This window comes from Felis catus, chromosome D3 (genome assembly GCF_018350175.1).
Source record: "Felis catus isolate Fca126 chromosome D3, F.catus_Fca126_mat1.0, whole genome shotgun sequence".
NCBI classification, from domain to species: Eukaryota; Metazoa; Chordata; class Mammalia; order Carnivora; family Felidae; genus Felis; species Felis catus.
Genome location: NC_058379.1, coordinates 16,741,889 through 16,767,826, shown reverse-complemented (window position 1 = coordinate 16,767,826; position 25,938 = coordinate 16,741,889). Strand labels below are relative to the sequence as shown.

Sequence of the window (25,938 nt, the reverse complement as noted above, 5' to 3'; positions counted from 1 at the left end):
GCACAGAGCCTGCTTAGGATTCTGTCTCTCTCTCTCTCTCTCTCTCTCTCTCTCTCTCTCTCTCCCTCTCCCCCCACCCAGCTCAGAATAAATAAATGAACTTAAAAAATAAAAATGGTTAATTGTATGTTATATGAATATTACCCCAATTTTCTTTTTAAAAGGACATATATGGGTCCACTTCATGGTCATGTCAATGGATGTGAGAAAACATTTGATAAAATTGACACCTATTCATGATTTAAAAACAAAAACAAACTGGGGTGTCTGGGTGGCTCAGTCGGCTAAGTGTCCCACTCTTGACTTCCGCTCAGGTCATGATCTCATGGTTTATGAGATCAAGCCCTGCATCAGGCTCTGCTCTGTCAGCATGGAGCCTGCTTGGGATTCCCTCTCCCTCTCTCTCTACCTCTCCTGTGCTTGTGCTCATGCTCTCTCTCTGTAATAACAATAGTAATAACAATAACTATCATTTATCATTTATCTCTCTGTCTCTCTAAATAACTAAACATTAAAAAATAAAAACAAAACCAAATGTGAGCAGGGTCAAAATAAAGAGGACTTCTTCAACCTGTTGAAGGGATTTTTCAAAACACCTGCAGCTGGGGGCCTGGCTGGCTCAGGCTGTCCAGTGTGCAATCTTGATCTCAGGGTCAAGCCCCATGAAGGGCCCCATGAAGAGATTACTTTAAAAAAAAATTGTTTTAATCTTTAAAACCTACAGCTAACATATGCTGAAAGTCTGAACGCTGTCAGCCCTAAGACTGGGAACGAGGCAAAAATATCTGCTCTCACCACTTCTCTGCAACGTTGGACTGGAGGTCCTTAGCCAGGACAAGAAGGGAAGAAAAAAATGGGGGAAAGGATGAAGTTAAATTGCGTTCATTTGCAGATGACATGATTATGCATGTAGAATATCCTAGGAATTCACAAAAGAAAGAAATCTCTTGGAACTAATCACGTTATTTAGCAAGATGAAAGGATACAGGATCAATATATAAAAAGGCATTTCTCTATACTAGCAATGAATAATTGGGAGGTGAAATGTATGAAAACATTTCTAATAGTATCAAAAAAATAAAATATGTAGGGATGTGGTTCGTAAAACACGTGCAAGATTTGTACACCAAAAACTACAAAATCTTATGGAAATACATGAAAGACATAAATAAATGAAGAGATATACCATGTTCATGTATAAAATGTCCCTTCTCCCCATACTGAGGCTACAGAGTCAGTGCAATCCTAATCAAAATTTCAGCAGGTGTTTAGGGGCACCTGGGTGGCTCACCCTTGATTTCAGCTCAGGTCATGACCTCATGGTTCATTCATGGGATTGAGTTCCGAGGCATCAGGCTCTGTGCTGACAGCAAGCAGCCCGCTTGGAATTCTCTCTCTCTCCCTCTCTCTGCCCTTCCCCTGCCTGCCCTTGCTCTCTTTCTCTCTTTCTCTCTCTCTCTCTCTCTCAAAATAAATAAATAAACATTTTTTTAAAAGAAGGGAACATACTGGGGCACCTGGGTTGCTCAGTCCATTAAGCACTCTGCACTAGGCGTGGAGCCTGCTTAAGAGTCTCCCTTTCCCTCTGCCCCTCCTCCCTCACTCTCTCTCAAAAAAACAAAACAAACAAAACAAAATAAAACAAAAACAAGAGGCACCTGGATGGCTCAGTTGGTTAAGCCTCAGACTCTTTTTTTTTTTCTAAGTTTATTTATTTTTGAGACAGAGAGAGACAGAGCATGAACGGGGGAGGGGCAGAGAGAGAGGGAGACACAGAATCGGAAACAGGCTCCAGGCTCCAAGCCATCAGCCCAGAGCCTGACTCGGGGCTCGAACTCACGGACCGCGAGATCGTGACCTGAGCTGAAGTCGGATGCCTAACCGACTGAGCCACCCAGGCGCCCCAAGCCTCAGACTCTTAATTTAGGTCATGATCTCATGGTTTGTGAGTTTGAGCCATATACCAGGCTCTGCACTGACAGCATGGAGCCTGCTTGGGATTCTCTCTCTCCTCTTTCTCTGCCCCCTCCCTGTTTCTCTCTCAAAAATAAACAAATAAACTTAAACAACAAAAAAGGGAACATACTGTATCATTTCATTTATATGAAGTTTCAAAACAGACAAAACCATCAATAGTGACACAAAGCAGATCCGGGATTGCCTAGAACAGGGCCCAGGAGGAATGACTGCAAAGGGGCATGAGAAAATTTGCGGGAAGAAAAGTGTTCTAGAACTTCATTATTTTTTTTTATCACATGTAAATTATATCCCAATAAAATTGATTTTAATTTTTAATATTTATTTTTGAGAGAGAGAGAGAGAGACAGAGACAGAGACAGAATGTGAGCTAGGGGAGGGGCAGAGGGAGAGGGAGACACAGAATCCGAAGCAGGCTCCAGGCTCCGAGCTGCCAGCACAGAGCCCGATGTGGGGCTCGAACTCACAGACCGTGAGATCATGACCTGAGCCGAAGTCGGACGCTTAACAGACTGAGCCACCCAGGCGCCCCTAAAATAAGGCCACTTGGGTTGAATTCCTGGTTTTGCTACTTACTAGCTGCATAATCTTGGGCACATTGTTTCATTTTTCTGTGCCTCTATTTCCCAACAGAGAAGTGACAACAGTAATAACAATACTTCCCTCATAGGATTGTTTTGTTTTGTTTTGTTTTTGTTGGTTGGTTTTTTGTTTCATTTCATTTGTTTTGTTAGATAAGCTCATGGGACTTTTGAAAGGATTAAATGAGCAAATGTATTACGAACTGTGGTAGCCAGCCTCTAAGAAGGCATCGAAGGATTCCTGCCCGCTCTGAGTCCCCTCCACAGTGAATAGGCTGACCTATGTAACAAATGGGATATTGTCAAAATGATGGTCTGTGGTTTTGGAGACTAGGTCAGAAAACGCATTGAGCCTGCTGCTCTTGGATCACTCTTTCTAGGGGAAGCCAGCCACCAAGTCATGAGGCTTTTCACGCAGCCTTGTGGAGAGGTCTGGATGGCAAGGAACAAAGGGCGCCTGCCAACAGCCAGCGCCAGCTTGCCAGCCATGGAGGTGAGCCAGCTGGACCCTTCCGATGACTGGCTAACAGCTTGACCGCAACCTCAGGGGAGACTGGGAGTCAAAACCACCCCCGCTGAGCTGCTCCCAATTCTTGGCCCACGGAAACTGTGCAAGGTAGTAAGTGTTTATAAGGCTTTTAAAGCCACTGAGTTTTGGGGGGAATTTTTACGCACCGATGAACAACGGATATAAGCAGTAATAAGAGCTGACGTTTTTGAGCATTTATCCACATGACCTAGTACAACCACTAGTAGGTGAGAAACAGAATCGCTTCCATTTGTCTGTCCAGAACCATTCTCCATCCTTTCCCAGCCTGCTCTGTGCCCACGGAGACTGACCTGTTCAGAGTCAACAGACTCCTATATCTTTTGGCCAGTGGGGAGCCCCGAGGAAGAGATGGAAGGGAGAGGGAAGAGAGAGGTCAGGCTATTTCTTCCTCTGCTCCCTCCCTGCAGGGCACCTCAGGCTGGCTCTGTCCCTCAACAGAAGGTCACAGCTTCTCCCTCAAGGTGGTTCACTCCATACGAGTCCTTCTGAGCCCTGGAAGGCTCCCTTGACTGAGTCCTTCTGAGCCCTGGAAGGCTCCCTTGACTGAGTCCTTCTGAGCCCTGGAAGGCTCCCTTGACCGCCAGGCCTAGGAGGTAAGAGCTCTCACACTGCAACTGGCCCAGGAACGAACTACCCTTTGCGATTCCCTGACACCCTGCTGACATCTAAATAGTCCCTTTATTCAGCCTTCCTCAAATTATCCAATTTGAGTATGCCATCTGTTTCCTTCTAGGACTGACTGGCCACCCTAATTAAAATCCCCCTACTTTACACAGGAAGTAGAAATCCAAAGAGGACCAAGGAGATAACTCAGAAACAAATGGAAAGGCAACAGAGGCCACCCAAGAGGGGCACTCTGAAGGCAAAGGGCACTGATACATACTCGCTGACTGACTGACTGACTGAATGAATGAATGAGTGAATGAATGACTCGGTAGGCACCAGGAAGGACTCATTTGCCCTACTTCCTGGAAGGCTATGGATACTAAAACAGGATGTCAGCAACTGAACTACTTCAGCCAGACAACTGATAACCAGCTCCCCAGCCCAGCCCAGAGCTGGCTTCAGGAAGTCCTGCGTTGGAAGGATTAACACACAGCCTGGGACACCAAGGAAGCAGCCCCCCACCTCAGTGAGACTCAAGAGTTATTTTTGAAAAGCAAGCAAGTCCTGCGGGCGGCCCTGGCAGAGCGCAGAGCTGGAAGAGAGAGCCAGAAGCAGAGAGAACAGATACAGCAGAGCCCACGCCCCGTCCCTGTGATGTCAGCCCCACGCACTGTGACATAACACCGTGGGGGGGGGGAGGGGGTCTTGCATCCCCCCCCTTGGGAATTTTTTATTAATTGCGGCAAGATATGCATCCTATAAAATTTACCCTCGGGAATTTCTGAGCCCCTCCCACCCAGGCTGACTGACATCGGGGAATGAATTCCAGCAGGAACAGGGAGTCAGATCACCAGCCAAAAAAATTTGTGTCCAAATGGTGTGTGAGATTTTGCTCAAGTCTGGAAAAATCCTCAAACCGAAGAGAGGGTCACTGCTATACGGCAAAGTCAGGGGCCAAGGATTAGGAAGGGGTTGGCATCCTTCACCTGGAAAAAAGAGTGGGAAGGCAAGAATGGCTGTGGGGCAGGGGAGGAGAGGAGCAGAGAGCAGGTGTTGAGGCTGGAGTCTGAGCTGAGAGCTGCAGGGGGCAGAGAGGGAGCAGCCGGAACAGTAGCTAATGAACCCTGTAGATGACAGGAGAGGTGTTTGCAACTGGGGGTGGGAGGTCAGAGGCAGCCAGAGGGAGCCATCAAGGCCCCAAAATAACTCTCGCTTCTGCCAGGAGGCTCTGGAACTAATCAAGGTAGGGATAATCCAAAAATCCATCAGAGAGAGGTTGCTGAGAGGGCTTGCGTCTCTAAGCAGGGATTGGAGAGGAGGGAAATTAACAAAAGATGTGGTTTGCAGTGAAGAGCTGTCATCCTAGAAGATGGTTGCCAACATGAAGGCAAGGTCTTTCTAGGGTTCCCCTCTCACTCAGCAGGAGTTGAGTGCCTACTGTGTGCCCAGGGCTATAGCATACAGCTGAAAATGTGAGCTCTGCAGTCAGCCTGCCTGGGTTTGAATCGATCCCTGCTCTGTTTCTTGCTGGCTGTGTGATCTTGAGCAAGTCACTTTTTCTCTGCTCTGAGCCTGTTTCCTTACCTGGAAAATAGGGATAAAATTCCTCCTTGCCCCATAGGATAGGTGAGAATAAGAGGTCAATGCATGAGAACTTTTTTTTCTAAATGTTTCTTTTTGAGAGAGAGAGAGCATGCACAAGAGTGGGGGAGGGGTGGGGGAGGGGCAGAAAGAGAGGGAGACAGAAGACCCAAAGAGGGCTCTGAGCTGTCAGCACAGAGCCCGAGGCAGGGCCCAAACTCACGAGCCATGAGATCATGACCTGAGCCAAAGTCGGACGCTTAACCGACATAGGGACCCAGGTGCCCTTCAGTGCATGAGATCTTTTAATAGGAATCCTCCCAGCAACCTTGGGGAGCGGGGTGGTAGGCTTCCATCTCCTCACCTTACAAAGGGGTAAACTGAGGCTCAGAGAGCCCAAAGCTACATGGTTAATAAGTGTCAGGAGCCTGATTTAGGTCAGTCTACACCAGAAACCTGTGCGTCCACTAGGCCCAGCTGCCCTGGCCCCGCCTAGTTGGCAGCTTGGAGGACAGTAGTCTACAGGCAGGGCCCAGCCCCTCACCCACCACCTCTCTTCCAGGCCCCGTGTAGGGAAGCAGATCCAGCGTGGACATTGGAAACAGCCTCTGGGTAAGACATGTGGGGTCCAGTAGGGAGAACGTTGCCTTCAACTCACTGTATGACCTTGGCTGAGTCCTTTCCCCTCTCTGGACCTCTGATTCCCCAGTTGCAAGACAAAGGGGTGGTAATAGGTGATTGTAGTCCTGGCGAGTCTAGGTTCTGTCTCGCCGTTCTCTCCCAGAGCCTGGTGCAAGAGGCAGTGAGGACGGGGCTGAGAAAGAGACCTGGGCAGCTACAAGGCAGTCTTCCCTGCATGTTCCCTTTGCTTCCTCTGGGGAGTGGGTCTAGGCAGAGGGAACAGCAAATGCAAAAGTCGGAAAATGAAAGCAGGCATGGCACGTCTGGGGAGCTGCAAGCAGGATAATCTAGGAGCCTGGTTTATTCGTCCATACGATTATTCAACCATTGTTTATTACTTTGAGCCAGACATTGTTTTAGGCACTGGGGACACAGCAGAGATCAACATAGATGAAACCACATCTTTTGGGAGCTCACATTGGGGGAAATGGAAAAACCAAGTAAACACCACAAACCAGGATAGTTTCAGGACGGGACCAGTGCTCTATGAATAATAGCAAATATCTATAAAGCATCTACTAGGGGCCAAGCATGGTTAGCAGATGTTAAATAATGTTATTTTTACTATGATCCTACGAGGTACACACTATTATCATCATCCTGATTTTACAGCTGAGGAAACTGGCACCTAACTTGCCCAATGCCACACAGCCAGGAAGCAACAGAACTAAGATTCAAACCCAGGCCATCTGGCTCCATTGTGCTGGCTGGTGGGGAGAGCATTAAGTAGGGCAATTCATTCAGAGAAAAGCACTCTACAGAGGTAAAATTTGAGCCAAGACACATAATAAGACACCGGCCATGGGAAGCCCAGGAGACAGAAGGTTCCAGATGGAGCACTGAGTGCACTGAGTACAAAGAGTACTTTGTACTCAGTGCAAAGGCCCTGAGGCAGCTAGGAGCTTAACAGGTTGGAGGAAGAGCAAGGAGGCCAGTTTCAGCTGGAGCAGAGGACAGAAGAGGTCAGAGGGGTACAGTGCAGACACATGGAGGGAGAGGGGAGGCACAGGGGTTGCTCCCAGGATCTTCTCAGCTGGGATGCTGAGAAGCATTGTCTAAAGTGGCACCGACAGGCATGACACCCTCCTCTCCCTGCTTCAGACCAATTTGGTCCGGGCAGAGCTGAGCTTCCCCCAGGGTCTATTGCTGGGAAAGAGCCCCAGCTGGGCTGCCTGCCTGCCTGCTGTTTATCTGCTGTCGCACCTCCCCTAGGCAGCCACCTCCATGACTGATGGAGACCGGAAGGACTCCCCCCACCATTCCTCACTCTCATTCCTAAATCCACATCCTCCCTGGCCTTGGCCTTCCCGCAGACACACGAATGAGGGCCTCTTGTTCCCCAGCAGAGGCCAGACTGCCTCGCTCCTGCCCTCAGGGATCACCTAGGCCTGAGTCTAGTCCAAGCCAAGCAAGAGGGTGGAGTGTTCCGTCCTATAGGCCGGAGTTAGAATCCAAATTCCACCTCATGTGCTCTTGGTCAAGTAGCTTCACCTCTGGAAGCCTCAGTGTCTACATCCAAAAACTGGGAATAATGCCCCATAGGGTCACTTTGAGAATTAAATATAATGGGCCTGAGAGGGAGCTTCTGAGGGCTGGAAATGTTCTGTATAGCTCTACCTAGGAGGTAGTGTGTATAACAGTTAATGAAGTGTGCACTGTAGGTTTGTCCATTTTATACTATGACCATTATAGCTCAGTTTTTTAAAAAGGGCTAAGTGCCTGGCCCACGATTAGCACCACGTAAATGTCACCTAGTATTAGTGTCAGGTGTTCTGTAACTATTCCTTGAATGAAAACTTTAGTATCCTTCCCTATTTCATTTATCACGTATGTGATTCCCAGTGCTCTCAGTGACTGGATGCTAGGGGAGCCCAAACTTAACACATCCAGGACTGAGCTCTTCCCTTCACTTGAGTCTTGCTCTTCCCCAAGGCTTCCCCATCCGCCCAGATCGGAAATGTGGATGTCACTCGGTCCGCCTGTTCTTCTGCCCTCCTTCCCCAAGCCCTCACAGCCAACCCACCACCAAAACTCTCTCCAAAGAGAGACCCCAACAGTTCCTTCCCTTCACTGAAAGGGCATGCTGACCGGCAGTCACGAGATAGAGCTTAACCACATGCAAAAGAATGAAGCTGGACCCCTGTCTCACTCCATGGACAAAAATGAACTCATTGGATCAATGTCCTAAATGTTAGGAGCTAAAACTACAAAACAATTAGAAGTTAAGATAAGGGTAAATATTCATGACCTCAGACTTGGCAGTGGATTCTTAGATTTGACACCAAAAGCACAAGCAATAAAAGAAACATAGATAAATGGGATTTTATGAAAAGTAAAAATCTGTGTGCAAAGGACATTATCAAGAAAGTTAAAGGGGGCACCTGGCTGGCTGTATCAGTACAGCATGTGACTCTCCATCTAGGGGTGTGAGTTCAAGCCCCACATTGGACATGGAGCTTACTTAAAATAAAAAAATGTTTAAGTGAAAAGATGGGGGCGCCTGGGTGGCTCAATCAGTTAAGCGTCTGACTTCGGCTCAGGTCACGATCTCCCAGTTCATGAGTTCAAGCCCTGTGTCGGGCTCTATGCTCACAGCTCAGAGCCTGGAGCCTGCTTCAGATTCTGTCTCCCTCTCTCTCTGCCCCTCCCCCACTCATGCTCGCTCGCTCTCTCTCTCTCAAAAATAAACATTTTTAAAAAATAAAAAATAAAAATAAATAAAAAGTGAAAAGACAGCCTACAGAATGGGAAGAAATGTTCACAAAACATTTCTGATACTAAACCCCTGATAAGGGTTTAGGTTCCCGAATATATAAAAAACTCTTAGCAACTCAACAACAAAAAGACAAACGACCCAACTAAACAATAGACAAAGAAGAGATACAACAGGCCAAAAAGCACATGAAAAGATGTTCAACACCCCTGGAAATTAAGCAAAGGCAAATCAAAACCATAATGAGATACTGCCTCACATCTATTAGGATGGCTTCATTTTTTAAAAATTTAATGTTTATTTATTTTTTGAGAGAGAGAGAGAGAGAGAGAGAGAGAGAGAGAGAGAGAGGAGAAGAGGCAGTGAGAGAAAAGGAGACACAGAATCCAAGGCAGGCTCCAGGCTCTGAGCTGTCAGCACAGAGCCCGACGCAGGGCTCGAACTTGTGAACCGTGAGATCATGACCTAAGCCGAAGTCGGACACTTAACCAACTAAGCCACCCAGGTGCCCCATATTAGGTTGGCTTTAATAAAAATAAAAATAAACAGTAAACAGTAGGTGTCAGCAAGGATGTAGAGAAATAGGAACCCTCATACATACTGGTGGGAATGTAAAATGTTCAGCCACTGCAGAAAACAGCTTGGTGGTTCCTCAAAAAGTTAAACATAGAGTCACCATATGACCCAACAATTCCATTGCTAGGTATACACCCAAAAGAATGAAAAACAGGCAGTTGGGGTACCTGGTGGCTCAGTCAGTTAAGCATCTGACTCTTGATTTGGGCTCGGGTCATGATCTCACGGTTCATGAGATCGAGCACCTTGTCGGGCTCTGCACTGATAGCGTGGAGCCTACTGGGGCTTCTCTCTTTCTCTTCCCCTCTCTCTCCCCCTCCCCCATGCTCTCTCTGTGTCTCAAAATAAATAAATAAACTTTAAAAAGCAAACAAACAAACAAGGGGCGCCTGGGTGGCTCAGTCGGTTGAGCATCCAACCTTGGCTCAGGTCAATCTCACGGTTCGTGAGTTCGAGCCCCGCATCAGGTTCGCTGCTGTCAGTTCAGACCCTGCTTCAGATCCTCTGTCCCCCCCCCCACCTCTGCCCCTTCCCCGCTCATGCTCTCTCTCTCTCAAAAATAAACATTAAAAAAGAACCTTAAAATATTTTTTAAAAATAAAAAATTAAAAAAAAAACCCAGAGACTCAAACAGATAATTATTTACTGATGTTCATAGCAACATTATTCACAATATGGCAGAAACAACCCAAATGCCTTTCAACAGATGAATGAACAAGTTATGGTCTATCCATACAATGGAATATTATTCAGCCATAAAAAGGAATGAAGCACCCATGCATGCAATTTGGATGAACCTTGAAGACATTACGCTAAGTGAAAGAAGCTAGACACAAAAAGTCACATTTATAGGATTCCTTTTATATGAAATACCCAGAACAGGCAAATCCACAGGGACAGAAAGCAGGTTCCCAGAGACTGGGGAGGGAGGCAGGGAGTAATGGCATAATGAGTATGGAGTGTTCTTATGAGGTGATTAAAAAGTTGAAATGAACGGGGCGCCTGGGTGGCGCAGTCGGTTAAGCGTCCGACTTCAGCCAGGTCACGATCTCGCGGTCCGTGAGTTCGAGCCCCGCGTCGGGCTCTGGGCTGATGGCTCGGAGCCTGGAGCCTGTTTCCGATGCTGTGTCTCCCTCTCTCTCTGCCCCTCTCCCGTTCATGCTCTGTCTCTCTCTCTCCCAAAAATAAATAAATGTTGAAAAAAAAATTTTTTTAAATAAAAAAAATAAAAATTAAAAAAAAGTTGAAATGAAGGAGGAGAGCCTGGGTGGTTCAGTCAGTTAAGCGTCAGACTCTTAACTTCGGCTTATTGGTTAATCAGTTTGAGCCCCACATCAGGCTTTGCACTGACAATGCGGATCCTCTGTCTCCCTCTCTCTCTGCCCTGCCCCCACTTGTTTTCTCTCTCTCTCTCTCAGAAATAAATAAGCTTTTTTTTAGAAGTTGAAATTAAGGAGAGATGTTGGTTGCAAAACATCGTGAATGCATCAAATGCCACTAAATTGTGCAGGAGGAGAAGGAGGAGGAAAGGAAGAAGTGTTGTTTCCCCTCCCCTTGAATCAGGCTAGTCTTGGGACTGGTTTTCACCATTAGGATGCAGCAAAAGTAATGTTCTGAGACTTTGAGCCCAGGCCTTAAAAATCATGGCAGCGTCTTCTTGGAAGCCACCTGCTACTCTGTGAGAAGCCCGAGCCCCATGGAGAGGCCCACATGGAGGTGAACTGAGGCCCCGCAGCCAACAGTATGCCCAGCCAGCAGCCAACGCCGACCGCCAGCCATGTGGATGAGGCCATTTTGGAGCCCTTGGGGCACCCCTGTGCCCCCAGCCAACACCACATGAGACAGAACTGCCCTGTCACCCCCACAGAATCATTTAAAAAGTTGTTGTTTTAAGCCACAGAGTTTTGGGGTGATTTAGTACACAACACATAACCGATTCCACTTCTGCAAACATCACGAGGCCACCCATTGCTCTCCACCCCCACCCCCAGCACCCCTAGGCCAAGTCTCTCTTCTCCCTCCAGGCAGTCGCCTCCTCACTGTCTCCCCACCTTCAGTTCAGCCTCTTGGGGTTCCCCCTCCTCCAAAGCCAGAGGGACTTCTAGCCCCCAAGCACATTCTCTCAGCCTTCCAGATAGCAGCCAAGCCCCTTAGTGTGGGCAGCAAAGCCCTGAATGACCTGACCCCATCCATCTCTGTAGCTCTGGCCCCCCTCACCCACACCTCCAGCCCCTACTACTCACACTTCCTATGACTCAGCACCACCACAAGCTGTCGCTCTGTCTACAACCCTCTTCCCTGCCACCCTTCTCTCCTGGTTCTTTTTGTCCTTGGGCCTCAGCTCGGACATCACCACTTCCAGGAAGCCCTCCCTGACCTCCCAGACTGAGTTAGGTACCTCCTCATGATACCTTGTCTCCTTTCTTGGCCTCATCACAGCAGCTGCCTCTGAATTGCTCTTGACATTTTAGCAACCTGTCTCTCACCACACCGTGAGCAATTTCAGGGTAGGAACAAAGACTTCTTTGTGTTCTCAGAGCCTAGCACAGGTCCGGCACATAGTAGGTCCCCAGAAAACCCAAAGGAATTAGGTAGTGTGGGCTGGGGGCCACCTCACATCTCATATGGGACTGTGTTGGGGGGTGATCAATGTCAAGGCTGGGAGAGTGGAGCCCTCCCCCATGTGCCCAGCTCCTTACCGCACCAAATGAACAACTTGCCTGTCTCCCCAGTAAAGAGACAATGACATGCAGTGGTTACTTGTAATGAGTTACACAGGTGGGCAGCTCGGGTTTCACATCCTGGCTCTGCTACCTCCCAGCTGTGTGACCCTGAAGAAGTGACTTCACCTCTACTGAGCGCACTCCCGTCATCTGTAAGACAGAGCATGATAATGGCTCCTCATAGGGAGAGATCAATGAGATGATATAGGTTCAAATGCTTAGCACAGTGACTGGCACATGGCAGGCTCCCTGAAATGTCAATTGGTCTGTTCTTGCCACGCTGTGAAGCTAGAGGATCGAGGCCCAGCACTGTGCCTGGCACATGGCAGGCGTTCAGCCAGAGCCTGAAATGAGTAAGGAATCTGGTGAGAAAACATGACAATCATAACAGCACACAAGTTCTAACTCATCCAATCTTCGCTACCACTAAAGGAGGTAGGACTATCATTCTGCACATTTTACAGGTAAGGAGATTGAGGCCCAAGAACATGCAGTGTTGGTAAGTAGTGGAGGTTGGATCTGAACCTAGACGGTCTGAGTCCTTTCCCCCTTCAACCGCCACCCTAGACTACCTCTCAACACCCAAGGTCTGCTTCTCCTGTCAGCTTGGGCTTCTACTAGGCTTTGTGATTTCAAACACATGAATCTCTCTCTGGGCCTCAGTTTCCCCGCCTGCCAAGACAGAATCGCAGGAGACAATGTTGAAGGGCACTTTCTATCGGTCTAAGAATCCAGGCCCTGGCCAGCGTCTGGCCGGTGCTGGTGACCTGCTGTCCAGCCAGCCCCAGCTAGGGCAACGTTTTCCATGGGCTAGACTGTCACAGGTGGTCACTGCGTACTGGTGGCTACACTATATCCCCACATTGGGAGGAGCCTGGCCTCTGCTTATTCCTGCCCCCCCCCCCAGGGCCCCTGAGGGAAGCTGAGGCGGCCACCCCCAGATGTCTATTCCTGTCCCTGGCCTAGCGCCGTGCTGGGGAAGCAACAGCTATTTTGAGGCCCTTCTCCCTCCAAGTATAAGCGGTGGGAAGGCGCTGGGAACATCCCGAACTAGGAGGCCGCCCGGCGCAGCCTCACCCTGGATCTGGGCCACACCAGCGCTGTGGCTCTGCCCCTTTTTCCAGCTCTGGCGATGTGATCGCTTCTGATCACAGCCACCAGAGTGGGATAACCCAGGAGAACCGATCCCAAAGGACTTCTGCTAGAGGCTGGAGCACAGGGTGGCTGGGCCTTGCCCTTCGCGGAGAGGACTGGAGCAGCCACAGCTGGACACACCAGCTGGGAGAAGGGACTGCTCTGAGCTTGAAGTTGAGGAAGACAGTGTTCGGGGCAATAATATAAAACTACCCAGCATTGCTTGAGCGCTTGTGATGAGACAGGCCCTGTTCTAAGCACTCGGCATGGAAGGAAGTCACTTAATCCTCATAAAGAGGAAAACATCTCTGAGGTTCAAAGTGATTTGCCCAAGGTTGTACAGATGGTGAGTGGCTGAGTCAGGACTCGAACACAGGCAAGCTGGCCCCAGAGTTCATGCTTTTAACCACTTTTCTTCCCTCTGAACCTTGCAAGCCCAGGGGGCTAAATATAAATTAGGGGAAGAGCACTGGCTTGAGAGCCAACCCCCCTGCCCCCGCCATGTCATTCCCAGTCATGTAGCCTGGCCAGACCATGCGGTGAGTTCAACGTCCTCACCTGCAAAATGAGGGTGATATCATCCACTTCCAGGGTTGAGGTAAGGATTAGTAATAACACGCTTTAAGGCCTGCGGCTCAGAAACTCCTCTGAATTATGAAACTAACATATGCACATGGTAACATAGTCTGGTACAAAAGGGGTCCCAGTAAAAAGGGAGTTCCCCTCCTACTCCACATATTCAATTCCTCCCCCCAGAGGCCACCATCATCAATTGCTTTTGTATCACTTTTTGGAAATTCTCCATGCACAGAAAGACAGAAGTTCTATCGGATAGTGATTTAGAACATGGACTGTGGTACTGCCGCTTACTAAGCACGTGAAGCATGGGCAAGCTATGTGTTCTCTCTGGGCCTCAGTTTCCTCACCTGGAAATTAGTTAATAAAATTAAGTTCCTAGTTTAAAGGGCAGTTGTGGGGGTTAAATGAGTCAATCTATGTAAAGTGTTTAGAACACTCTCTGGCACATGTCCAATACATATACACGTACAGCGGATCCTTTCTGATAGACACTGAGATAGGCTTTTGCTACCACAAACAACGCCGCAAGATGCATCCTCATTCACCTGTCATTTGGCACAAGTGCGAGGATCTCTGAGATAAATTCCTGACGGAGAAACTGCTGGGTCAAACAGTAGTGCCCTTGTAGTTTCAATTAATTGTTGGATGAGTGAGCCCCCGCAGCAGGCAGGGGAGAGGGGGAAATGGTCCACAAGGCAGGGAGGACGAGCGAGGAGTGAGATGCAGTGCTCTGTCTCTGAGGTCCAGAGAGGGCCATGTCTGAGGGATGCAGCCTCAAGGATGCAGCAGTTCCCTAGGCCCCTGGTCAGGCAGATGGAGGGTTTAATTTCATCCAGATTGTTCCCATAAAGGTTTTACAGGGAATTGGTTGATTGGATTAGAGGAGCAGGAGCCCCTAATGAGCAGCAGCTGCTTAACAAAATGTCAAAGCAGATACAATTTTCCTTTGCCACTATCCACCATGGCAGCATCCAGGCTCTTGATAGGGACCCCTGGATGCCAAAGTCCCTTCAGAACGACGCCCTGATTGGGTTCACCTTCTCTGAACATCCTTCTAGGTCACAGACATCCCAGAAGAGGTAGAGAACAGGGGGTTAAGAGCACAGGTGTGGGGGTAAGACAAAAGGTCTTTAGTCTGCTGAAATTACGGCATGACCTTGGGCAAGTCATTTGCTCCCTGAACGCAGAGAAGAACGTGACCCACCCTCGCAGGGTTGTCCGGAGGACTAAATGAAGTCAAACACGACGTGCTTACACGGTGCCTGGCACACAGTGAGAGCCTAAGACATGCAAGGGCAGAAGATCCCCAGGAAGACTAAAAGCAGCTACTCTGGACCCCACCCCATAAGCCCCTGGGACACCGTGCACAGTGGTAGCTTCCCATCCCCTATGTAAAGAGAGCGTTTTAGCAGTTGCCTCACCCACGTCCTAGGGAACTTCCAGATGCTCTAGTCTGTGAAATGGGACTTGTGACTTATGTTTCCAAGTAAGTTTTAAAGTTCTTGCCAAAGCTAATATTCCATCTTGTGTCTGATCCAAAAGGGCAAAATGAGGGTGGGAACTCTCAAATGAGAAGGAAAAAAAAAGACACTTGGAGAAAGTTTCCCAAGCACCCCCATCTTCCCCTCGTTTGTCTGGTCCGGGACCTACTCTTCAGAGAAGTCCCCGGGGGAAACAACAGCAAGTACCCCCACTGCTCCAGGAAGAACCTGAATCAGGTAAGCGCACAGGTTCGGGGTCCAATCACGATTAGCCTACTTGGGCCTGAGCTTTGTGTGCCCAGGAGTTCGAGCCTCAGCGCCCTTCCTCACCTGTAAAGTGGGGAGAATACTGGCTCTGTGGGAGAGATTCGAGGCGAGACCGCGGGTGAGCGCCCCGCCCCTGCCGGGCTGGCCTTCCGCACCCCGCACCCCCGGGGCACATATGCGTCGCGCCCCGCGCATCCGCCGCCCGGGAGGAGGCAGCCGCCCTCCACGCCTCCGGGGGCGGATTCCCTAGCGGCCTCCCGCGCCTCGCGGCGGGGACCCGGGTGATTGCAAACAGCCGCCGGCCTCATTAGGAGACGTGTAATTAGCGGCTGGCGGAGCCGGAGCCGGCACGGGCTAATTACCGCGGGGAGCAGGCTGCACCGCCCACGCCGCCCGCCCCCGCCGCCGGGCCACCGTCGGTGTCTGGACCCTCGTGGGGCGGACAGAGGAAACGGACCTGGTCCGGAGGAGGGGAGGCCCAGGACGGCCCCAGTGTGCCGGCTCCGGGGGCTACGCCTGGGCGGAAGGCTAGATCATTTTCACTCAAAATTGCGTGTACTGTGTGCACCCCCCGTGCCAGGCGTTTTACCCACGGTATCTCGTTTATCTCATATCCACCCTACAGCGAGGAACCATCGTCATCCTGTGGCACAGATGAGGAAACTGAGGTCTAGGGACATGAATTAAACTCCCGGGCAGCACGTGGCTGGAAAATGGAGAGGGAACAGACAAAACCGTGCACCGGACAGCGGACAGCAGCCGGATAGACGAGGGCAAGGACTCGAGTCGGATGGCCTTGGGTTCGAATTCTAATCTAGCTCCTTCCTGGATGTAACTTTGGTCTGAGCCCCACCTGCATCAATAAAATGGGCGTGATGTTGGGATTAAGTGAATTGAAAGCTAGGAAGTATTGGGGGAATTATTTTAGGGACGCGAGCGGAGTGGGCGGGAGGGGGGCGGTGCTCTGAGGCTCTTTTTCTATTCAGCGCACAACAGGCCTCTGACGCCCCCTGCTGGCCAAATGGGGACGCTGGCGAGACCGTTTGGGGATAAACAGGTTGTTCTCGGAGGAGGAAAGGTAGCAGTAGACACAGGTTCCCCAGCAGAGCCACTGCCCTCTCGCCTCCCTTCCACCCCTTCCTTCCTCAACATGCCTCCCTTTAAGGTGGCGAGGAGTTGAGAGATGGGGAAAACTGAGAATTCCTTCCAGATTTTGCAAATAAATGGCCTCCCCCCACAGACCTCACAGGGCCAGCCAGTTCCACAATTCTACAAACAGGAATGAATATTAAGACCAATGTACAAAGCTGTGCACCAGAGTACCGGGTCTGACAAAAAAGTCTGGAACTAATTTGAATGTCTGTCATTGGAATAGTGACCATTTTAGCACTGTTACATCCAAACAATGCAATACTGTGCAGCTGAAAAATAACATTGCATAATGGCTGACATGAAAATATAGTCAAACAGACTGAAACTTAAAGACATTAGGTTTAGCAAAAGGAGACACACACACGTGCTGTTGGATATCCATATAAAGTTCAAGTATGGGCAAAGCTTATCTTATGAGAGAAGTCAGAACAGAGGCTACTTCTGGGAAGGTTTTAGAAAGCAAGGAAATTTCTTAGGTATGGAAATGCTCCCTCTTAATCGGGGTGGTAGTTACAAAAGTCAGTCTAGACATATGTAAAAATTCATTGAGCTTTACACTTAATATGTACATTATACATGGTATACCTCAATAATACAGTTGTAAAATAAAGTCATAAAAAGTGCTAAACACTTCGACCCCTTTTTTTTTTTTTTGCATAGATTTTTAAATGTTTGTTTATATATTTTGAGAAAGAGAGGGAGTACAAGCAGGGGAAGGGTGGGGAGAGAGGGAGAGAGAATCCTAAGCAGGTTTTGTGCTGTCAGAGAAGAGCCCACCTCGGGACTCAATCTCACAACTGTGAGATCGTGACTTGAGTCAAAATCAAGAGTCAGATGCTTAACTGAGCCACACAGGCTGCCCCTTGATCCTATTCTTAGTAAGAAAATAAAAGGAAAAATATAATTTAACATAGGGCAGCAGTTCTGTTTTTTGTGTCAGGACCCCTTTACATTCTTAAATTTATTGAGGATCCCAAAGAGTTTTTGCTTTTGTAGGATATATTGATACTTACCATTGATACTAAAACTGAGAAATGTGAAGATTTCAAGTACATATTAACAAAATAAAACTGAGAAATGTTTAAAACAATACAAAATCCCATTAGCCATCAGAATGATGTCAGCACATGTCACATAGTCTCTGGAAAACCTTACTGTCCACTCTGAGACAGTGAAAAAGGCAAATAACATCTTAGTATTATTATTAAAGTAATTTGACCTTGGGGACTCCTGAAAGGGTCTCAGAAAAATCCAGTGGTCCCTGGACCTCACTTTGAGAATTGCTGGCACAGGGGGAAAAAGCAGGAAGAAAAAACACTACATGATAAATTATTCGCTCTCAGTGCTGGGATTATAATTTACTTTTATTTGCTTCTTGTACTTTCCTGTTTAAAAAAAGTAAAATGTGGGGCGCGTGGGTGGCTCAGTCCCTTAAGTGTTCCATTTTGGCTCAGGTCATGGTCTCGCAGTTCCAAGGTTCAAGCCCCACGTAGGGCTTGGTGCTGACAGCTCAGAGCTTGGAGCCCGAGAGCCTGCTTTTAATTCTCATTCTCTCTCTCTCTCTCTCTCTCTCTCTCTCTCTCTCTCTCTCTCTGCCCCTCCCCCACTCGCGCTCTCTAAAAAAAGTAAACATTAAAAAAAAAAAGTAAAATTTAACGACCAAGGGTTGTTTTCGCAAACAAAAACCAAGACAGTACACCCGTCTCCATAACATTGTTGAAAGACCCAAACAGTAATAACATATTTGGCTGTAATAAAAAATTAAATTGAGCTCTAACCTGAAACTAAGGGTCCGATTTCCCGTGTCAATCCCAGGCGTGTAAGTGCAGGGTCTTGCCCTCTTAAATTCCACCGTCTAGTCTAGGGAGTGAATATAAATGCATAAACAACTGTATTGCAAGGTAACAGAAAGCAGACATCCCGAGAGTCCCAAATGCAGCAGCTGCCTCCTACACAGATTTGCAAACTCCGGCGTGGAGCAGAACCACCCAACACAAGCATACACCGCAGAACCGCGGACCTCAACCACGGAATACCTAAACCTCAACGAGGCAGTCCAGCAGGGCGCATGCGCCCTCCAAACATTTGCGGGAGGTGGGGCTTAAGGGAGACTGACATTGGACTCGGCCTCCCAACACTCTAGCCCCGCCTTCTTACCCTGCTTCCCTTTCTGAGTGGCTGCAAGATTACGGAAACTAATTTCCCATTTGCCGCCAGCGAAACTGACATCCGCTTTGGGCGTAGGGCAGCCGGAGCAGAGACCGCCATGGTGCGATTCAAGCACAGGTAAGCGGCGGCGGCTCGACAAATCCTGCCCTGTTAGGTACTCGCGGCCCCGGCTCCACGCTCACTTCCCTGCTGCCCTCCGCAGGTACCTGCTCTGCGAAGTCGTGTCTGATGACCCCCGCTGCCGTCTGAGTCTGGAGGACCGAGTGCTGGGCGGCCTCGTACGAGACACAATCGCTCGCGTGCACGGGACTTTCGGCGCCGCCTCCTGCTCCATCGGCTTCGCGGGTGCGAGGGTGCTGGGGAACTAGGTGGACGGCGGGTTTGGGAGGGAACGGGGGCGGAAAGGGAGAAGGAAGGGGTAGGAGTGACCGCAGGAGCTTCCAAGCTCCATACACAATCCTCACTGTGCGATATCGTCCTCTTGAGGCCACTTGAAGCCTGAGCCGGAAGTCTGAACGAGTCCGAAGTTAGGCAGAAAGCTAAAAGCGGGGGCGCCTGGGTGGCTCAGTTGGTTAAGTGTGGTCGGACTTCAGCTCAGGTCATGATCTGACAGTGAGTTCCAGCCCCAGGTAGAGCTCTTGTGCTGACAGCTCAGAGCCTGGAGCCCCTGCTTCGGATTCTGTGTCTCCCTCTCTCTGCCCCTACCCCGCTCACGCTCTCCCAAAAATAAGCAGTAAAAAAAAATTTTTTAAGGAAAAAAAAGCTAAAAGCAGAAGGCGATGGGACTTGGGGCAAGAATCTCCTTTGCCTATTTGACATAGTATATTGGGGGATTGCGATTGAATTAAGCAGGATAATGAGTTAAATGGGGGAAGACGTGTATAGTACCGAGAAAGCTATTTGTTACATTGACATCCTATGGTGCGAAAAATTGTCAAAATTACCTCTAAAAAGCCCTTAATAGTACAGGCAGGTAGAGTACAGAACTCATAATTGTGTGTATGTAAATGAGGAAGAGGATTCTTCCCACAGCACCAAGTTTTTTAAATTCATTCCCTCCTTTACCCTGTGCTCAAAATTGAATACTGGAGAATCACATGCATGCACGCAGGCACAATTCTCCTACATCAGGTCATTTGCAGTTGGCTGCTTCAAGACCTACAGAGCCCAGTTGCAATAGAACCACCTTTCAGCCAAGAGTTTTCTCTGAGGGAGGTGGATCTCTGCTAGCCCCAACCTCACTTATCAGTGATTTAGAAGAGCATTTATAATTCTGAATTCATTCACCAGTTCCGAGTGGTGTGCAAAGCACTGGATGTGGTTTGTCCCCTTTCCATAAATGAAGGTCTGTTCTAAAGCTCTTTTCCTTTAGGAATTTGTTTTTACCCACTTGATAATACATCCCAAGTGCCACTGCCTGTCACCTAGTAGCGTCTCAATTAGTCTTAAGATTTTTAAGTGAATCCAAAGTCTCCCAAAATGATTTTTTTCCCTGTAGTGCGATACCTCAATGCCTATACTGGAATAGTGCTACTTCGATGCCGGAAAGAATTCTACCAACTCGTGTGCTCAGCTCTTCCTTTCATCACATACTTGGAGAACAAAGGACACCGTTACCCGTGTTTTCTTAACACTTTGCACGTGGGAGGTAGGGGTGCATATGGTATGGTTGCTGATTTCTAATACTAACAGGTTCAGGGTTCAGTCTTGACAGCGGGTGGGTCTTCCTGCTATCCTGCCAAGAACAAGACGTTTTCCCCTAGCTTGGAAAGACTTGAAGCAGACACCTTTCACAAGCTGTTGACCACAAAGCTCTTTCATGTGCCAGGTACAATCCGAACATGTCAGAAGTTCCTGATTCGTTACAACAGGAGACAGCTATTGATGTTATTGCAGAACTGCACTGATGAAGGTAAGCGATATTAGCCCAGTGCCCACTGAACAGTAACTAACCTGAGTAAGAGGTCACTCCCAAAGACCTCTTTCATCCCTGCTGTCTGCCTTTCCAGGAGAGCGGGAAGCTATCCAGAAGTCTGTCACAAGAAGCTGTTTACTAGAGGAGAGGTCAGATGAGGAGCAGCTTTCAGATAGTGGCAGTGAGGAGCCTTCTGAAGCAATGGAGTGAATTTCTGCAGGCTATGCTGTGCCCAAGATTCAGGGCCCACTTGTTGGAACAGGACATTTTGGGAGGCAGCAGCATCTACTACGGTTTCCCAAACTGGATGACTGCTGACCAGAGGCCAGGTTATCAGCTTAAAATGGAGGACGTGTTCACTTAAACTGAAGTCACTTTTACCTACCAGTGCCTGGTTAAGTGGTTCTGCAGGTGAAGCCCCTGTGGTTACAGACATCTCTGTATCTAATTGCCTGGCCAGAGTAGGTTTAATAAATGTCCTTGGCTTCTGTAGCATTTAGCTTACTTAAGTTCAAGTTTGGCCAGGTCTCCTTCCCCCTCAACCCCTGACCTCACTGGGAAGACTGGCTCCCCTATAGGGTAGCAGATGCATAGCCTCCCACTTGAGCCCTGTGCCCCAATCCCTAGGATGAACCCTAAGTATTCCAAGTCACTCAGAGTAAGTGTATTGGTGAGACACAGCAAGTGAACTGGTACAAATTTATAGCTGGTCTCATTCCTGACCCACAGGGCCTTAAAAATGCCAGATTCCTTACCAATAATAATCAGGTAACAGGATGACACAGTTTTTGCACTTTTCTTGAGGGGAACAAAACCTAGCCTTGCCTGACATCACTACAAAGCCAAGCAGCAGTTGCCAACTTCCAGTAGTTTTCTGCAATTCCTCCCTTCCCTACTGTCTTTCACCTGACAGATGCCTGAAAACCCGTGACCCTGCCACACTCACAGAAGCAGGAAGGTTTTGATCTACTACCTACTGACATTTCTAGGATGTTTTTTTGAATAAAACATGTTATTCGGAGTCCCTTACACATTTAACAGAAGGATTTGTAATTTTTGTTTCAACATGTCTCCTCATTTTCAGGGCTGAAACACCCTCATCCACCCAGGAGAGGTCCTATTCCAGAATTTCTGAACCTCTTCCTTTTAAGAATGACGGGTTAAAGCTAAGCCCAACTCAAGAACCCTTTGGGCCTGACACCAGGAGAGACATTGCTCCATGATAAGAGTGCTCAAACTTCTAGTGTTGTTACTTTAACCTATTTAAGGGGGAGCCTGGGTGGCTCAGTCAGTTAAACATCCATCTGACTCTTGATTTTTTTCAAGTCATGTTCTCAGGGTTCGTGAGTTCGGGCCCCCACTGTCAGGGACTGTGCTGACAGTGCAGGGCCTGCTTGGGGGATTCTCTCTCTCTCTCTCCCCCTCTCCCTCTCCCCTCTCCCACAGTCTCTCAGAATAAACTTTAAAAAAAAAAAGTCTTAACCTATTTAAGAGGTATGTCTATCTAACCTATAATGAACTTTAAAAAACCAGAAAGTTCGCATTGCTTGTGCAAGTGATTTATTGCAACTATTTGCCTTCACATTCTACTATACCTAGAGGTCACTTTATTAAGCAGCAAAATAATTCACATCACTCAAATTCAGCTGAAACCAAGGCATAGACCGCTTCAGACAAAAGGAGGCAGTGGGTACCCCCACCGCTTTCAAACGTGCCCTACTCTGCCGCTCCTACAACTGAGGCCACTGTCACTTTTAACAGGCTTGACCTAAAAGTTGGCAGGTTCCAGGCCTTCTTTAGTGACAATTACACCTTTCCTTGCCAAACAGAAGCCACATTCAAGAGGTGTAAAACCCTCCATCACATATGTAAGCAACCCAGGTCTGGCACCACAGCTGACCATTTCTCAGAAGAAAAACTGCAATTCAGGCTGGGTATCCTAAGTCTGTTTTATTCCCATCCTTCTGTTTCTTTAACAAGAGGAGAACTAAACAGGAAAGATTCAACTGTTTTTAAAAGACACACTGATAGGTGTGTTGAAGCCATGATGCCCTGACATGTCAGAACAGTGCTAGAACACTCTGGTTTGGGCTGCTCTGCGGGATGTTGAAGGAACTCAAACTTATTTGGGTTGAGAAAAACTAATTACACGGGGCAAAAAGACTAACCTGGTAACAAACTAAAAATCTTGGCAGGAAGAGAGATCTCTTGTGTGTCAATACTTTATTTTGGTGTAAAGATGGGAAGCTGGAAAATACACTGTATTTAAAATTTTCTTGGTTCCCCCTCACGCTGTGGAAACCCCCTCCCCCCAGAGCTAATCTGTTCAAACTCAAATACTTAAAAATTACAGCAGCAAAACAAAAGCACAGGAAAAAGAAAACCAGGTGGAGAAGGTAGCCAGGGCCAGTAGTGTCACTTGGTGTGGACGACCGAGGTGCTGAACAGGAGCTTTTGTTTCTGTTTTTTTCTTTTCTTTCCTCCTTTCTCTTCTAAATGGAAACACAGAAAGAACTTAGCTTAGAATGCCATCCCCTTACCCCAGCCAGTTTCGTCCCCGAGAGTCTCAGAGTGGCAGTTAAGGTTCTAGGATGAAGACCCCCTGGATCCAGATACCAGTCCTTGCACACTCCAGGTATCTGGGCAAGTCACTTTACATCCCTAGACCTGTTTCCTCATCTGTAACATAGTCCTACCCATTTAATATGGTTGTTGGGAGAATAAAATGAGCACAAGGCTAGGTAGGCACAGCAAAGGCACACCACGAATGCTAGTGATCTTGTCTAACTGAATACTACAGAGTGGCGTGGGCTTCAAGCCTGACTTCTCCACCTATTGGCCACCTTCTACCAAACTCAGGATTCTAAAATCTACTCTCCATTACGTCTTAGAGGGAAAAAATATAGAGTTCTTCAGAATTTCACAGCTGGGCCTCAATAATTAATTTGGGGTGGCAAAAACGTCCTAGCTGACATGAGCATGTGAGCCTAGGGGCTCAAGAGAAAAGTGCCTAATTAGTGATGCCCACCACTGGATCCAGGTGGGAATGACAACTCTGTACTGAGCACTCCGTTTCTTTGCCTTTACCAGAGAGGGGATCTGAAGTAGCTGGTGTGTCCAGTTTCATGAAGGCTGCTTCAATAGCTTGGCTGAAGGAATTTTGGAAACTGGGCACAGGAACACGGTCTGAGTTATCACTCTCCCCATCGCTGTCCACAGGAGCAGGAGGAACTAAGCTGTTTTCATCTATAAAATACCAGTGTTAATTTACTTTCTGAAAGGAGCCAAACTCCCCCTCCACCAGAGGGCCATTCTCACCTTTCTTTGGAGCAGTTTTGGGCCACACATCTGCTTTTGCTTTTCCAACTCTCAGCATCTGCCAAGGTGGGAAAGAAGGGAGAGAAGAATTTAAGCAACTGATCCAATTTCTTTCCCAGACTTGTGTCTTGACACTAACTGGCTAAGGGCACAAAGAACTATCACCTCTGGAAAAAAGGATTTTCCAAGCACTTCTCTCCTTAACATACTGTTTCAGTCATGTCCTCTATATCCTGACCAAGAGAACTAGCAGTAAACCCCCAAGGTGGGAAACCAAAGCCTGTGCTGTTCCTTAGGAAACAGATAAAGAACAGTGCATGGACTGACTACACAAGAGGTTCTTACTCAGACTCTCAAGCTGGGAATCCTGACTTTGTGTCATTCCCTTCTTCTGGTAAGTTTTTCCTGCTCTTCTTGGAACCCCTAAAATATAAACCTCTTGGAATAAGCAAAACGAACCACCTGGTTATTGAACTCCAGTTACTTAAGGCCAAGAAAATCAATTTAACTTTATCCTAAAACTGCTCCAACAGCTGCCATTACCCTTCAGTCTCTGCTTTTCTAATAGCTCCTTAATTATTAACTTTTAGATCCAATCATAGACCAGATTCCTCCACGTACAATAAAATCAGAACCATCCCTCCTGCCCCTGAATGAGGAATTCTTTCATCTCAGGTGGCTAAGGCCAGCTTCTTAATTATTGAGGGCCACACGTGTCATGCAACTCAAAGCAGGCTGAATTTTATCCCTGGAAAACTACCAAGAGACAAGCCCCATGAGATTCAAGATTCAAATAAGAATGTGTCATCCTAGGGGCGCCTGGGTGGCTCAGTCGGTTAAACGTCCGACTTCAGCTCAGGTCACGATCTCGCGGTCCGGGAGTTTGAGCCCCATGTCGGGCTCTGGGCTGATGGCTCAGAGCCTGGTGCCTGCTTCTGATTCTGTGTCTCCCTCTCTCTCTGCCCCTCCCCCGTTCATGCTCGGTCTCTCTCTGTCTCAAAAAAAAAAAAAAAAAGTTAAAAAAAAAAGAATGCGTCATCCTAAAGTATGTGTCCCGAAGTGAGGTACAATATTATTCAAATGGAGTTGGGTTGGCAGAGGTTTATTTCACTGAATAACCTTTCTTCATCATGTACCACTTGGATGATCTTTTCCCTTGGTCCTTGGGAGTTAGGGGTCCAAAGAGTATGGAATCTGAATCATCTTACTCTTAAAAGGCCATTAAAATATCTATCATCTATGTGTTATTCTTGCCATAAATGTTTAAATGTTTAACCTGAATCCACTCATGAAAAAATAAACAGACAAATCCAAACTGCAGGACACTATATACAACAACTGGCCTGGATGCTTCAAAAATATCCATGCCACAGGAAGAAAACAAAGAGAGGCTAGAGAAACTGTTACAGATCACAGAAGACTAAAGAGACTTGACAAACACATGCAATGGGCAGTCTTTTTTTTCGACCGGACTGAAAACAATACAGGACCATTGAGACATGGAGAAATAAGAAATAAGTACTGTATTAGATAATTAGCTGAATTTCTTTTATGTGATCATGACAAATGTGGTCATATAGAAGAATATCATTTGGGGGCACTTATCTCGTAAACAGTTGGTGGTAAACTCATTCAGGAGGTCTAACGTTTTCAATACAGTATAACAATAAAAAGAGAAAGCACATATAGCAAAATGCTAACAACGGGTGAACCTAGGTGAAAGGTATGAGCGTTCATTATGCTATTCCTTCAACACTTTTAAGTTTGAAGTTGTTCAACATATAAAGCTGAAAAAAGCAATAGCAATAAAACCTAGTTTAAAAAAACAACTTCAGGGGTCCATGGGTAGGCTCAAGTCAGTTAAGCGTCCAACTCCTGATTTCGGCTCAGGTCATAATCTCACAGTTTGTGAGATCAAGCCCCGCATCAGACTCA

General features: G+C 47.7%; 3 protein-coding genes across 5 annotated transcripts in view; 1 reads left to right on the top strand and 2 right to left on the bottom strand.

Annotated features, from left to right (window-relative positions):
* CABP1 (calcium binding protein 1) overlaps window positions 1-18,619 on the bottom strand; it is a 57,538-nt gene extending 38,919 nt beyond the window's left edge. Inside the window, exon 1 of the mRNA XM_045042245.1 lies at window positions 18,380-18,619. The gene's annotated coding sequence lies outside the window, so the exon portion shown is untranslated. The remainder of the gene's footprint in view (window positions 1-18,379) is intronic.
* A 138-nt stretch (window positions 18,620-18,757) lies between these two features.
* POP5 (POP5 homolog, ribonuclease P/MRP subunit) lies at window positions 18,758-21,714 on the top strand. The gene is made up of 5 exons (XM_003994727.5): window positions 18,758-18,887; window positions 18,973-19,115; window positions 20,269-20,418; window positions 20,599-20,682; window positions 20,780-21,714. The coding sequence occupies exons 1-5, from the start codon at window positions 18,868-18,870 to the stop codon at window positions 20,893-20,895; spliced, it is 513 nt and encodes a 170-aa protein (XP_003994776.1). The 5' UTR covers window positions 18,758-18,867; the 3' UTR covers window positions 20,896-21,714.
* A 514-nt stretch (window positions 21,715-22,228) lies between these two features.
* RNF10 (ring finger protein 10) overlaps window positions 22,229-25,938 on the bottom strand; it is a 35,918-nt gene continuing 32,208 nt past the window's right edge. For 2 of the 3 annotated variants that reach the window (XM_023241489.2, XM_023241490.2), the window contains exons 15-17: window positions 24,004-24,061; window positions 23,714-23,931; window positions 22,229-23,177 (exon numbers count right to left, since the gene is read on the bottom strand). In XM_023241489.2, coding sequence (XP_023097257.1) covers window positions 22,827-23,177; window positions 23,714-23,931; window positions 24,004-24,061 — 627 coding nt within the window. In that variant the 3' untranslated portion in view covers window positions 22,229-22,826. The remainder of the gene's footprint in view (window positions 23,178-23,713; window positions 23,932-24,003; window positions 24,062-25,938) is intronic. The other variant, XM_003994750.5, reaches the window with a different exon arrangement.